Genomic DNA, 15,058 nt, shown 5'->3' with positions numbered 1-15,058 from the left:
TGATTTAAAAATTAATAAAAAAAATTATATTTCTTAAAAGAGTAAAATGAATAAAAATTATAGTATAAAGAAAGTATTTGTTAATATATATAAAAAAGCAAAGTATATAAAAGTTATAAGACAACAAATAGTAATAATATATACGTGGGGTTAAATAAATTTAAGTCTTTTTTTTTTTCATTGAAATAAATAAATAGAAGTTATTATTATTATTTTTTTTTTGAAATAGAGGGTTGGGGGAGTCGAACCTTAAACCTTTCAAGACTACAGGATACACTTTCCACTAGGCTAAGCCTTCGAGTGCAAATAGAAATTATTATTTAACCTCAATTGATCAATTTGATTTCATTTAATAGCTAAATGTGACATCCAAAATTTAAATAGGATTCAATTTGACTTTACAAATATGATAAAAGTTATGAAATTAAATTATAAGATTAACTAAAATGAATTAAATTGAAAAGAGAGATTGAGTATTGTTTTTCTAAATATATATTAATATAAAATGATAAAGATAGTGATTTTAGACAAAGGCAATTAGATTTAAAGCTACTCAAATCAAGTATATTACATCAAACTACTGCAGCTATTCAAACTCAAGCTAGACTTGATTAAAAATAAAGTAATTTTCAAACACTTTACTTTTTCTACAAATATTTTTTAATATTTGAATTAATGCTAAATTTTTATTTACGAAAGTGCAAATCTTTAAATGCCTATATAAATATTTATTTGTTTAATCTCGCGAGAATGATTTTTTTTTAATTAAAATACGAAACCAAACCATTTTAAATGAAATAATTTTCATAAAAATTAGAGGTGTATGAAGGGTTAATTTTCAGCGACCATCATTAATCAGGTAAAGAGTGACCACAACGAATTCTAGGTATTTGGTGCCACTTCACCTCCTGTTGAACTTATGATCTGAAAACAGACATTTCACCTTTTTTAATTTGTGCAGCTCTTCAAACTACCCCTTGATTGTTTGGTAAGCAAACTCGATTCTTTAATCACACTTTCCTCCGAGACATGATGCTTCTTTTAATTCTCTATTAACTGTGCTCTTGTGCTCTTCTCTCATCTCCAGAGTCTCCAAGAGAATAATAAATGGGGAGCGAGTGCAATCCAACAAGCAAACAGCGTTATGACATCACCATGTCAAAAAGAACAAGAAAGCCATTCAGTCTTCCACAACTCAAAGTACATGCTCCGACAAAAGCTTCCCCAGAAAAGGATCGAGCAACTGGAGACAGCGACCATAGGAGTTTGAAGCAACTGATGATCAATGGTAAGATCAATACAGAAGGAACTAATAATGAAGGGAACACAAGTGATGAAAGTGAGAATAGAGTCAGAAACTCGCTTGGACAGCACTTCTCAGAAGAAGAGAAGAAACAGCAGCAGCAGCTTCTACTGGTGAAGAAACAGAAGCAAGAACTTATTCACGGAGCCAAGCTCAAAGGAGTAATGGGTGGCTATGTTAAAGTGTTGAGCCATTTGATCAAAGCCAAACGCAATTCTTCTTCTTCTTCTACCCGTAGTAACACTGGATCTCGGAAAAAGCCTGTCCTCCGGTTGGCCATGTAATGCATTATGTATGGTCATCTTTTTCTCGATTGCTTATGCATGGTTATATTATACGTATCTTATAATATGTACTACGCCTGAATCTATAAGCTCATATGATCAGTAATGAGAGAGGTACGTAATTAATTGTTTCCAATTATAAAATAAGCCCAAATCATTGAAAGAATTCAAATATTACCCAAACAAATGCCCAAAATTCACTACTAATTAATATGGTAAAACTCCTATATCTCTGATTATTCTCTATTTTCTGTGCAACTTATTAGTTATAACCACTATAAGATTGTGACATATACCCAAACTCCTGTATGTTGATCTATTTACAGCTATCTCCATCAATACCGAGGCTTTATAATTAAGATTAATATTATAATTTAATTTTATTACTTTATAGATTAATTTTCATTTATCGTCACCTAATTTTAACATTTGTTAATTTATTTTAATAAAGTTACTCATTTATGACAGGAAAATTCATTACTATATGTTACAAGTAGTCTACATTGTTGTTTCACTTCATCTTCAAGATTCTTGCTCAAATGTCCACAAAATGACGTTTTCTAATAGGTTTGACAACAGCAACTGTAAGGAATTGTTCAAAAACATGTCAACTCAATAGAAGAAATTGTTCACGTTTGATTTAGAGAGCATAAATGGAAGTGCTACATAAGAAACATTCACCTTCCAGGACAGCAGAAGCATGTTATCTAAGAAAAACCTGCGGCAGTTGCAAGATTATGATCATCCACGCAGTAACAAATGGCTGTTTTAATGTTGAACTTGATAATGAATCGGCCTTGGTTTGCTTACACATAGCTTGTAAGAATACAATTGTGTATTTGCATTGGTTTGCTTCGTATGCTTAATGTATCATCATTACAATGAACTTGTATAAAATGAAATATTGAAGTAAAATAATCTATGAGCGTAGAAGAAAGATTGTCTATGACTTTTGAGAATGAACAGAGCAAAACAAACTAAACCGTCAGCTTGGTTGATCTAATCTGAAATTCAAGAACTTCTTTCCCCTGGCCGTGTGGAATGCTTGACTGAAGTCTCCGACAGATTATCCCCTCCAGTACATTATTATTCCAACAGTGGCTCCACCAAAGGTTTATCGTGGGGTGTATTAAGTTTCATAGTGTATGTAATGGCCACACCAAGAAGCGAACATACAGCTGGAACTAGACCCAAACCATATCTTGTTACTGAAATATAATTCGTGGAAAGGGAATTCTGGACCTTTGGTGAGATGGCTGAAAAAAAAATGCAGTTTTAGGTAGAAGTAGGAGATTACAGACAAGGAACCAAGTTTACTGAATCTATCATACATATAAAACAACATGTGCAGCCTCTATTTTACGTTCTCTCTCTTCTGCAGGAGAAGAAAATATTGGAACAGGCCTTGCAATTGAAGACAACTTACTTTGATATGACTGAAGAGTATACAAGGCCAGTCCGCATGAAATCTTGTCTAAGAAGCTTAATGAACCACAAACAAAAGCACAGCCATTGAGATCTGAACCGACTAGAACACTCTGCATGCTTATTCCAGTTACCTGTTGTTCATATTTGCAGAAGAGAAGGGAAAGGGAGGAGATGACTAATTAAAACCCAACAAGAGAAATAATAATATATATATATGTATGTGTGTACATATAACAAAACAGACAAAAACTTAGCCTTGCATGCCATAACATAGTTGAAAAAAAGCATTGACTAATAATCCACATGATAAAGCAGAGAATAAAGCAAAGAATCCCACATCATACCGTCATTAGTGCATTGGCTATTCCAATACATATGGATATGAAATACATGAAACCACTCATGCTTCTAGGTAAAAGAAAGATGCTTGCACCACAAAATATCCAAAGAATGCCGCCAGCAGAATAGTAGGCCTTCAGGCGTTTTCCAGTCGAAGATATTTCCTACAATACGTAAATAGAAAAGCCTAATAATCAACAAAAACCAATGAACATTAAAAAAAAAATCATGTTTAAAATAAACAAATCAGAAAATGGGGGCTACCTGCATAATGATAGATATGACAAAGCTGCTGATGTAGATAATTGCAGGTACCTACTCCCATCAATTAGACGCGTTCAACTTTCTTCATATTCGAAATTAAATGTGTCCGTGTGTAATATGCTCATATAATAACGTTAAACAGCTTTACACCTACCAAAGCTTTAGCTGATTGGGCCATGCACAAATCATTAATTACATAGAATGCAAGATATGCCTGAGAAAAAAAAAAGCCATTTTGATGTAAAACTACTAGCAAGAAATGTCAGTTTCTGGAAAAATACTTCAACTGACATCCTTAGGAAATTTTAACTTTCCCCAAATTACAAAGAGTAGAATTAGAGACTCTCATCGCTCAAGAAATAATAAACTTGTAGAAGAATAAATGAAAAAATATATCCCCAGTTACAAAAGGATATGTCTGCTGACCTGTGAAACATTTTGTACAAGTCTGGTAAGCAAATAAACAAGTCCAACTTGATAGTATAAAATTTTCTTGAACCAGTAAGTCCATGATATCCTTGAATAACAATCTCCATGTACACTTATCTTTAATCTACATTAAAAAGGGAAATATCTTACACTAACCAAGTAGAAGAAATTGCAAGTAGTTTCATAAGGACATATAAAAAATCAACCCAAAAGAACTGGATTTGAGGTAAGATATCTAGCAATACCTTGGCTCCTTGGTTCCAAGATGAAATAGTCCCACAAAGCAGCAACCAATAAAAATGGACAAGTATGCAATCCATCGGTACTGTTCATTTGTGAACAATGTAAAAGAGGACCAAAGTTATGTACTAACTGATGAAATTCAGAACCAAAGTTATGTATTAACAGACGAAAATCAGAACCAAAGTAAACTCATACCTGATTTTCAATATCAGCATGTGTTTTTGCTTCACTGATATTGAACACTATCAAAGCAACTGCATAGAGGCTGAGATTAGCAACCTGTAAAACATTTCAAATGAGCATCACCTTCTAGGATGCAGCATTAATAATATGATATCATCATATATTAAAGCAAAACTTCAGAGAGAATTTACCATAGTAAAAGCATTTCGACAACTTGCCATCACAACCCTGCTTGTAGAGTTTAGCGAGATGCAATTCACCATAGACCTTCAAAAAAAAAAAAAAAACAGCAACAATTTGCTAAGTTAGTAGGTTTTGTACATGCTTGTGTAGCTGAATGCAAGCCATGAATATGTATAGCTGTGCCACAATATTACTAAGAAAAAAAACAGCATTTTCAAAGGGGGCAGGGAAGAAATAATTATTCCTTATAAAGTTAACACAAATGATTTAGAAGTTGGAAAAAAGAAGACATAAATGGGAAAAGAATGATTTTGCAATCTAGGTATACAAGAGAAACAAATAACGAAGTTCTGATGAAGATATTCTGATTAAAACAAGGAAACAAAGACAATCAGATATCAATAATCTACAAAACATGGAAAAGGTTAAAAGAATTTAACATAACATATTAGGATCTCAGCTTTGAAGAATTATGAACAATACCATGCACATTTCAACCAACAAATATTTTAGAGGACATTACATGTGTGAAACTTGAGTAGCAGCCCAACCCACATTGAAGATTGCAGCAAAGACACTATATGATACTGTTTCTAGCGTTGATGAATGGTTAGCAAAGATTGTACAAGGCAAGCAACCACCAAAAACTGAAGAAAATGAAATGGCGACCAAAACAGATCCTGCACCATGCCATATTTTGAAATGCCCAAACCTGTCTATCTGTCAAGTAAAACCATTGAAAAAATAACAAATAAAGGCCAAAGTTACCTGAAAACTAAAAATATCTAAAATGATATCCACATACAAAGTAAAAAAATTAATAATAATAAAAACAAATAAGAAGAGGAAACGAAATTGCTAAATATCAAGAATCTTATCAATAAAACATCTCCGTGATGCAATTTCTGACAAGAGGTATCATTTTCAAATAGAATGCATGTACTTATCTCATATACCCCCCCCCCCCCCCCCCCAAATGATTTTTCACATCTACCTTACACAGCATATGCATGAATCTGAAGGGGAAATTCAAAAATAAAAGCAAGGACAAGTAATTTCCCAGTTTTAATCACCATAAGATGTATTTTTTAGGCATAAAGTCTTACAACGACTAGAAGCATGGACAGTTGATTTTTGTGGAAGAGACTACTATAGAATTTTTAATGGACCAACTTAGTTTTTTTTTTTTAAGGAAACAAGGGAAAATTGAAAGAAAATGTCTGTCAGTGCAGCACTATGAAAATGCTCTCCAAATAGATAGAGAGATTGCTAGCTTGCTTCCTTTTTCCCCTTATTTGTGCAAGAAGCAAATTCCCTAACTGTATAGCAATGCCAAATGCAGCTGATGATTGCAGTAGAGACCCTAAAATAACAAGATTGGTTCAGAAAAATATACAAGTAGGAGAAAGATAATTTCAAGTCATTGAAATCTATACTAATTTTTTGAGCATTTACATTAAACTGCCGTATTGCTTGCATTAAGATTCTTTAACAGATAAACCATATGAAATAATATTTCACTAGGCTCAATCCTGACCACCATATTTGAGGTCTCACTTTATCAGCTCCATAGGTATTTTAACTAATACTTTTTTACTGTTTACTCTCTTAACTCATGTTACATAAACTAGATGTTTCCCTTGTCCACCATATTCCACTTCACAACAAGTATTGACAATTTCCCAACAGAAGGCACATGCTTCAAATGTTCACATTTAAAAAATAAGAAAAACAGCATAGGAAGGAGGCTCTATGTTTGTCTGAAACGCTCCCTTAAAAAACCTAAAGCTCAAATAACATCCCAGTTCCAAAAGACAACCAATTTGAGAGAAGTACCAGTTCACCAGAAAATATGGTAGCAAATCCATCAGCTATCTGACCAGAAAGCATTACTGTAGCAGCATCTCTGCAAAATAAATTGAAAAGAACATGAGCCTATCTGAATGTGCACGTATGTACAATAGTGAAAGGAAATAAATTGACAATAAAGCATGTGGATTGCTGATCAGTAAAGATAAAGAAATATACCTTGGGGACAGTCCAATATCTGTTAAAAACAATAACAGATAGGTAAACCAACAGGCAGCAGTGATGTCATTTAGCATGTGTCCCACACCATAATAAAAAACAGATGATCTTCCAACAGGGTTAAGATGTGAAACATCATCTTCAATATCATCACCCATTTATCCTACAAGGTTAGATGTTTAACTCCTTAAACCATATGCAGAAGAGTAGTTTCAGATACGTGGGAACCTGCAAATTGATTGAAGTTCAGAGGATGAAAATTACAACAGTAATCACAATATCCCTAAGCCAACTGCTTTATAAAAAAAAAAAGAGAGGGTGCACATATAAATTTTGATTTCACCATACTTAGTAGGCACATAACATCAGATATCCACAACCATGACCTACTGAAATTTCAAACTTTTTTTTTTAGGATTGCAAATTCTCATTGTATTAAAACCCAAATGGGCAGATTACAACCACATAATTTGTATGGTTGTTAGCATCCATGATGATTCTATGGAAATAAAAGTGAAAAAATTTCATAAGGAAACCCAATTTTATCTGCCTTGCCTTTAATCGACGGCTTATGAAAATAGCTAACAATGCAACAAAGCTAAAGCATGGAAATATCCTTTAGAAACCAATCACTGTAGCTATCCTTCCTATTTGATTGCCTAACTTCAGTACAAGCGCTTATTCTATAGGGAACCCCATATAGTAAACTCAATAACCCTGCATAGGAAAGAGTATATCACAGGGTAGCAGGCCCAAATGCTCACTACATCGAGACCTGGAAGAAAGCTAAGACAACAGGTTCCCTTCTTTGATAATATTTGCTTCATATTCAAGGTGTATACATTTATAATCCTTCCTCAATACAAGGGGCAACGGGCAAACAGAGGACCCTTGGGGTGCTAACTTTCACACCAAAGATAGATCTTTTTGGTTCTCCTCTCCCCAAAACATTTGATAAAAAGGCCTCAATTAACCGCAAAAAAGCTTCATAATTTTACTCTAACTACAAGAGAATATCTCATTAGAGCTCCACCAATCAGATCCTCGAAGGTACGTTAATTACCAATAGTGCAGTGTGAATTCTGAACTCAATCCTCGAAACCACATCTCCCTCCAGTCAATAGAAAAGTATTCTACTACTGTGGAGTTGGGATATTTCATGAAGTCTATCTTACTGAATACTCTATTCTAGTTTGAAATTGTTGCTTTCCAGTCAACCCATTAAACAAAATCATCAAAGCACATTGATGGTAAATAAAGAACAAGAACAAGCTTGCAAGTTGCAACTTGAAAAACCTATCATTGACACAATATTGAAAGAAACTGAACAGGTAACAAGCAACACAAAGACATTTGGAATAAAGAAAGACCACCAGCGAAAAGGTCAATGCAAAAAAAAAAAAAAAAGTAAGAGAGTAAAGATACAACTACAAGCAAAAAAGGAATGGAAATGAAAAAAGGGAAAAGAAAATGCACGAAAGAAATAAATAATTCAAGCATAAAGATGCAAACTTTGGCAATCCAACGGGCCAAAGAATCAAACAAGTAATGAACGCATTCAAGAAGAAGGAAGAAATAACAAGTTTTAAAAGAAACATACCGGGAAAAGATAAGCTTAAGCAGTAGGAGGAGGACGAAGGAACAAGCGACCAGTTGTTGAGAAGGTTAAGCGAATTTGGGTAAGAAAAAGAATCCAAAAATGTCAAATTCCAACAACAAGGAGTGGAGGGGAGGAGAGGAGATGAGTCGCTGCCTTCTGTTGAATCAGTTATCAAAGCGGCTCGTTTTGTTTTCTTTTGGTCCATAACTTACTGTACCCGCTTTCTTGGTGCAGAGTCTTGGAATTTGCAATTTTCATTTTTTTAATTGCAAAAACGGTAATCACTTTTTTTGTTTTTTTTAAAGAAAAATATAAGGATTTTATTATATAATTAAAGATTAAAGATATTAAGAGTTTGCTTTAACTTGGAGGCTCAACATTAACACTATTTATTTTTTAAATTAAATTAATTTATTTTTTTATATATATTTTTTCATTTAATACTTATAAATATTAATGTTAATAAAAAACTAAGTATTTAATTTTTATAATATGAAAAAATTTATTTTTTATTCTCTCAATTTTATATATCTTTTAAATATTAAAATATTTAATAATTAATTTTTTTATTAATTTTAGTTATTGAGTGTTTTATTATTTAATTTTTATAATATAAAAAAAATTATTTTTTAATTTTATAAAAATATACATTAATTATTTTTTTCATATTAAATATATTTTAAATTTTTTATAATATTTAAAAATTAAAATTAATAGAGTAATTAATTAATTAACTTTTTAAAATATTATAATAAATTTTTCAAAATTAATAAATTAATTAATAAATTTTTCAATATTGTAGATATTTATTGTTTCTTAACTTATTAATCAGTGTTTCTTTTTACCCAAAGGATGAAGATTATAACTGGGCGCTAGATTATTTATAAATTTAATTTGAAATTTGTATTACATATTTTTATTTTAATTTAATGCATGTAGTTTTATTATTTAATAAAGAAAAAAATTACTTTGTATGAACATTTTAATTTTTCGATTTTAGTTTCATTTAAATTATAATCTTTCTATTAAAATTACCGTTAATTAAAAAGTGAAATAACTAAATTATTCTCTTTTAATAAAATATTCGTGCTCTTTCTAATTATATTAAAGATTTATAAAAATCAAATAAGTTTAATTTAATTTTTTATTAATTAAATTCATATACTTTTATTTAAAAATTAAATAAACTTTCATTTAATATAATATTATTTTTTAAAAAATAAAAATAATTTTTTTATATAATAAAATTTCATTTTTGTAACTTTAAAAATAATTTGTTATATCTAGAAATAAGTTTTTAATATCAATTTATGAAACTTAATGTTAATATAAATCTAGAAATAAGTTTTACATTAATATTATATTTTATTCTATTTAATAAATAAATTAGCAGTTTTTTTGAAAGAAAATAAATAATAGTATTCTTAAATAAATAATGGTGTTCTTACATAGGTGTAGCAAATGCAATCCATCAGGCAGCAGTCGTTTCTTTGCTCATTTTCCATTATTCTAAATATATTGTGTATTATTTTTTTTATGTTTAAATTGTTTTTTTTTCATTTTCAAAATAAAAATTAGTAGTTTGAGACAATGAATATTTCATTCTCAACGAGAATATGATTTTATAATTTATACTTTAAACCCATTTGATAAATATTGATATATCACTAGAGGTTGCAATTTAAAAAATTATAAAATTAAAATATTATTTCCAACATAGGTTAAAATTATAGACGCCTTTAAATAGGACAATATTTAATATTTTATCCGTCTTATTTTTTTTACATTCATTAAAAAAAATCTTTGATAGAAAAATTAAAAAATATAATTAAAATAATAAATTTTATATTATCTTTTCTAATATAGATATGTACTTGTATTAAATAAACTTTACTTTTCAATTAATATTATATTAAACGGAGAATATATTGCGAAACTAATGAATAAATCAATTGAAGGAGTAATAAAAATGGACAATTGAGATTTAAAATTATTAAATTAATAGCTTATTAAAATTAAAGAAAATTAATTATTTATTTATGTATGTTGTATGTTCGTTAGGCTTTTTATCACTCTGTGGAAGCAAAGCTAAAACTAAAATTAAATTGAAAGTTGAGAATTCCCAATATTACAATGATCCATCAGAACCAAATAGACATATACAGCTATGTGAACAAGTGTGGATAAAGGAAATACCAAAGTGAAAATCCCAAAGAAACCATCTCAAACCCAAACCCAATCCATCGTTTTGAAATGCTACATCCACGACTCCTTGTTTGAGCAATTTGTCCTCGGCTGTTGCCCCTTTCATCTGCTTAATTTCAACCAATGTAAATATTAATTACTCAATCAATGAACAATTTCTTTAAAAAAAAAAAAATCAATAAATTGCCATAGAAGGAAAATCACAATTACCACCAGGAGTAGGGGCGGGGACTGGGGTGCTGCTACTCTGATTAGACCGATTACCGAACTCATAGAAAACTTGAGCATCTGGAGAATTAGGAGCCAAGTGTAGAAGACCTGCAATTTCCATAAACTCATTACTTAACCAAGAAGCCATGCATATCAACAGAAGGAGTCCTTTAATTTTATTTTTATCTTATTTATTTCTTTAATTTTTAAATTTTGAATAATTTAATTTTTATAAATTGAGAGAATGAGAAGTCTGACACTGAGCACATAGGTAATGCTTACCAGGGCATTGGGAAACGTTGGCACTTGCATGGCAAACAGAGGGAAGCCCTAAAGCAAGAGTGGCATTTATCTTGAGACCTAAATCAGGATCATTTCTATCCACAATAATCACACATAAACACTTCTTCTTGTCTTTAAGCACGTGCTTTAGACCATTGCAACAATCTGGCGTTGGACTTTTCGCATTACCTCCAACGTAAGGCAGACATGTAGCTAATCCCACCAATTGCTCTGCACATTCCTCTCTGTCTTTGTCTGAAACCGCCATCGAAAAACCCACCATGCTTGACATTAACGCTACGATTAATGTTAATGCAAGTGCAAGTTTAGTGAAACGAAAACCCATTGCAAGAATTAAAGTGGTTTAGGGAAAGAAACTCTATTGATCCAAGCATGGAAACAGAGGGATGAAGGTCTATATATATGTGTGTGATTGCAGTCATATCAATTGATTATACACACTTCGGAAGTTTCTTCAATAAATTAGAGTGAATTTAGGATGAGTAAGTGGTGGACCCTATCTTCTTCTAATTGCAACACCTCAGAGAGTCTAGAACCAGACCACCAACCACGAGTCCACAATCTCATAATTCTTAATCTTATTATTGGAGGTTAAGAAAAGCTGCTTTGTTTAGGTTTTTGCTACTTGTAGAAAAGATGATTCAGCAACATCAATATGAAATCGAGGATAGACGGTCATGTGATGTGTAAGAGATGGCGAGGCAAGTGGGTTTGGCCTTTTGTTGGGGGGAGGGGAGAGGGGGGGTGGGTCCAAACTCCACAGATAATTGAGAAAAGAACAAAATTTGCTGAAGTGCGTCACTTTACCAACCCACCGAAGACAATGATCGCAAGAGGCACCAGAGAGTAAAGTTAATGTCATTACCTCAATGCTTCGTTTTCATGACATCAACCAAAAACATGGGTGCTGGTGAGTTATTGATATGCTCAGTCCCAGCACCTATCAAACTAGAGTTTACAATATTTAGGGATGGGACCCTAATCTAAATACAAGAAGGTCCAGATTCAAGCAGCGCAAAAGATGTCATCCTTAAAGTTGCTAGATCAGTCAAAGGAATCATGGTTTCACAAAAAAGTATATACTTAAATTACTTGAAGAGTATGAAATGCTTGGTTTCAAGCCAAGTTCTATACTAATTGAATGAATTTGAAACTTGCTCACACAAAAGACAATTTGCTCATAGGTCCTGACATGTACATGCAGATAATTGAAAAACTTATGTATGTGATATTCAGAGGACCAGACATTGCCTATGCTATACATGTATTATCACAATTTAGGGACAAGCCTGCATACGTTAATCTAGATGCAACATACATGATGCTAAGGTACTTAAAAGGAACACTAGGGCAATGATTATTTCTTTCAGCAAGCTCAAAACTAAAATTAATTGCTTATTCTGATAGTGATAGGACAAATTATTGTGAAGATCATTAATTGGTTTTTGCATATTCCTTGACAAGTCTCTTATAAGGTGGAAAGCAAAGAAACAATCTAACAGTTTCAAGAAGTTCAATTAAAGCAGAATACAAAATTATGATTGCAACAGTTTATGAAGTAGTGTAGTTGAAGGCTTTGTTCACAGATGTAAATGTAACTATTTCTCGACATGTGCAACTCTATTGTGATAATAGCTTAGTCATTCATATTTTCAAGAGTTCAGTATTCCATAAAACAATTAAACACATCAAAATAAATTTTCATTAGAGAAAATGCGATGAAATGATTAATAAAATTTAAGTATTTAAACACTAAAAAACATCCAGCTGATTTTTGTGTACCAAAGTTTTGTAGCTGCTTATTTCAAATATTTCCTAAGCAATTTCAACATTTAAAATATATATATTCAATTTGAGGAGAGTATCAGTCAGATCAAAATAAAAGAAAAAAGCTAGAAGTACTAAATGACCGCTAGATTATTGTAATTTAATTAATTTTATGTTCTTGATTTAGTTAGCTTTTGATGAAAAAGATATATACCCGAAAAGATATACACACGTAAACAGTGTGAACTACTTTAAATATATGTGGATTGATGAGTTCCCTCTCAAAATCGGTTTACTAATACATATTATAAACATATTTTAAACGGAAAAGCTATTCGGCCCAATCTAAATACAAGAAAGCCCAGATTTAAGCATCCAGAACTCTATAGCTAAGGCAGAAGATGTTAGATCTTCGTCACCCTTGAAACAGCCATCAACAGTGGTCATTATATCAAAAAAATCATACTGAAGAACTGAACCAGAAGATGAAATCCAAAAAACTTGAATAAAAGGAAGAGCCATAATAGCAAGAACCAGAAAGAACCGGCCTGATGAAGGTGTCCAATAAAAAACTGGATGACCCTGCTCTCTGATCTCAAACCTGATTGAAAGGATTAAGATCTTAGACCAAACCAGAGAGGCCTGCTGAAAAGCCCTATTTCATGGGCTATTGTCTATAAATTTGTTCAATTTGACAACTAACCCCGGCCCATCAAAAGAATTTTCATTTAGGACCTTTTTTTAATAAATCACATAAAAAGTCATCACCATGGAATTTTTCTTTAATTTTTCAATTAGAAAAAGAAACAAAGAAAGCAAGAAAGAAAAGATAGAGCTCTGTTGGCATCCTCAAGCACATGTTACTTAGGGCTTAAGATCATAATAAATCTAGCATAGGAAGTCATAACACTTTATGTGAACGTGTCATGTCCAAATCCAATGTGGATCTAAAGTTGATTCTTGATTAAGTAATAAACCTGAATTGCTACATAGAAAGCAGCAGCATCCTACGCAGACACACTTCATTTTTGCTCCAGGCAAACAAGCTCTTGCACTGTTCATTCTCTTGTGGGCTGGCCACTGGTAACACACTTTCTTCAATTGTCAATTAATTAAAAGCATTTCATGTACAACGGACATACACTAAAAGATACCAACACATAATAATTCAAAGTCAAAAAACCATTTCTTTGCACATGAACACAGTTTCCTGTTTCAACAGTTAGTCCGTAATCAAGAGATACTATGATTAATTTGGAAAATTGAAATGGGTTGCCATCTCCATGATATAAAATAATGATTCGACACTTTTCGAAATCTGGTCTGTGGTTTTATTTTATTCATGGGTTGGCTGATATCTGGTCTATGGTCGGTGGTACGTGGCAGCTCCTCATTAGTCTACTTTCTATAACTCGTATCTCAACCGCATAAAACTCTCACCGTCCTCTCTGGGACTATCCCACTGCCTACTGGATCGGGAAAAAAAAAAAGAAGTATCTTTATTTTCCAAGTAAAGCTCAGCATTTTTCTTCATTATGCAAAAATACACGGCCATAAACCACCATCACTTCTCTATATAACCCACGTATCTTCCCCAACCTCTCTGACACTTCTCATCCTTCACATACAACCTTAATCCTTAATTTTAACACTTTCTTTTTTGGTCCTGATTACCTCAAGAATATTAGATATTCAAGAACATGGCCAATGGTAATTATTCATCTCCTTATTCTCAGCAGCCTCCTTTGCCTATACACCTTTGCTTCTTCCTTCTGATACTGCTGCTGCTGATAAGCTTCTCGTGGTACATGAATTACGAACCAGTTCTAGAAAGCATGTTCGATCAAGTGAAGCTGGTTCTCATGGTGTCTCCACTGCTACTTCTGCTGGTAGTTCACTGGCTTTCCAATAATGAAAGCAGAAGGCTTTCATATTTCATTCCTTTGCCGGAGAAAGATTCTCTTCACAGGGCTGGAGGAACTCCTTGGGGAGTTGGGTTTCTGCTCGTCTTTCTCTTCTTCATGATTTCTTACCAATCTTCTTTTCAAGAACGCTGGTTTCCTCTTTTAAGCAGATAGCAGTAGAAGTGCGATCGATCCAGCTTGTGTGTTTATGCAAAACCTCTATTTGCCAATGTTATATATGTATAATCTTGTTAAGTTTAATGTAATTACGGGATGAATTCTAAAATTGTATTATCTGCACGATTAAGCTCCTACGGCAAGCTACACTCTTCTCTTTATAGCATTTCAGCTTTGGCCTATTAATTTTCACTTCCCTGGGTAAAAT

At 32.2% G+C, this 15,058-nt stretch overlaps 3 protein-coding genes across 7 annotated transcripts; 1 reads left to right on the top strand and 2 right to left on the bottom strand.

The window, feature by feature from the left end:
* The first annotated feature begins 1,005 nt into the window (after positions 1-1,005).
* On the top strand, positions 1,006-2,269 carry LOC110625137. 2 transcript variants are annotated; one of them, XM_021770682.2, is made up of 2 exons: positions 1,006-1,583; positions 2,155-2,269. In XM_021770682.2, the coding sequence occupies exons 1-2, from the start codon at positions 1,108-1,110 to the stop codon at positions 2,204-2,206; spliced, it is 528 nt and encodes a 175-aa protein (XP_021626374.1). In that variant the 5' UTR covers positions 1,006-1,107; the 3' UTR covers positions 2,207-2,269. The 2 variants fall into 2 exon arrangements, with proteins under 2 accessions (XP_021626374.1, XP_043817227.1); XM_043961292.1 differs by having other exon boundaries at positions 1,012-1,595; positions 2,056-2,221.
* A 78-nt stretch (positions 2,270-2,347) lies between these two features.
* On the bottom strand, positions 2,348-8,477 carry LOC110625136 (major facilitator superfamily domain-containing protein 12). 3 transcript variants are annotated; one of them, XM_021770679.2, is made up of 13 exons: positions 8,285-8,477; positions 6,685-6,912; positions 6,493-6,562; positions 5,180-5,376; positions 4,665-4,740; positions 4,486-4,569; positions 4,293-4,372; positions 4,045-4,171; positions 3,773-3,832; positions 3,619-3,669; positions 3,360-3,518; positions 3,014-3,146; positions 2,348-2,843 (listed from the first exon to the last, which is right to left on the bottom strand). In XM_021770679.2, the coding sequence occupies exons 2-13, from the start codon at positions 6,840-6,842 to the stop codon at positions 2,674-2,676; spliced, it is 1,365 nt and encodes a 454-aa protein (XP_021626371.1). In that variant the 5' UTR covers positions 6,843-6,912; positions 8,285-8,477; the 3' UTR covers positions 2,348-2,673. The 3 variants fall into 3 exon arrangements, with proteins under 3 accessions (XP_021626371.1, XP_043817226.1, XP_021626373.1); XM_043961291.1 differs by lacking the exon at positions 8,285-8,477 and adding an exon at positions 7,748-8,247; XM_021770681.2 differs by lacking the exon at positions 3,773-3,832.
* Positions 8,478-10,361: 1,884 nt separating this feature from the next.
* LOC110624523 (non-specific lipid transfer protein GPI-anchored 14) lies at positions 10,362-11,569 on the bottom strand. Of its 2 annotated transcripts, none has more exons than XM_021769718.2 (3): positions 10,982-11,569; positions 10,703-10,807; positions 10,362-10,595 (listed from the first exon to the last, which is right to left on the bottom strand). In XM_021769718.2, the coding sequence occupies exons 1-3, from the start codon at positions 11,325-11,327 to the stop codon at positions 10,450-10,452; spliced, it is 597 nt and encodes a 198-aa protein (XP_021625410.1). In that variant the 5' UTR covers positions 11,328-11,569; the 3' UTR covers positions 10,362-10,449. The 2 variants fall into 2 exon arrangements, with proteins under 2 accessions (XP_021625410.1, XP_021625409.1); XM_021769717.2 differs by having other exon boundaries at positions 10,700-10,807; positions 10,982-11,560.
* Between the last annotated feature and the right edge of the window lie 3,489 nt (positions 11,570-15,058).

Source organism: Manihot esculenta, chromosome 10 (genome assembly GCF_001659605.2).
Source record: "Manihot esculenta cultivar AM560-2 chromosome 10, M.esculenta_v8, whole genome shotgun sequence".
In the NCBI taxonomy this organism is placed as follows: domain Eukaryota; kingdom Viridiplantae; phylum Streptophyta; class Magnoliopsida; order Malpighiales; family Euphorbiaceae; genus Manihot; species Manihot esculenta.
Note: the sequence above shows the minus strand (reverse complement) of the source record. Positions and strands in the feature narration are given on the sequence as shown.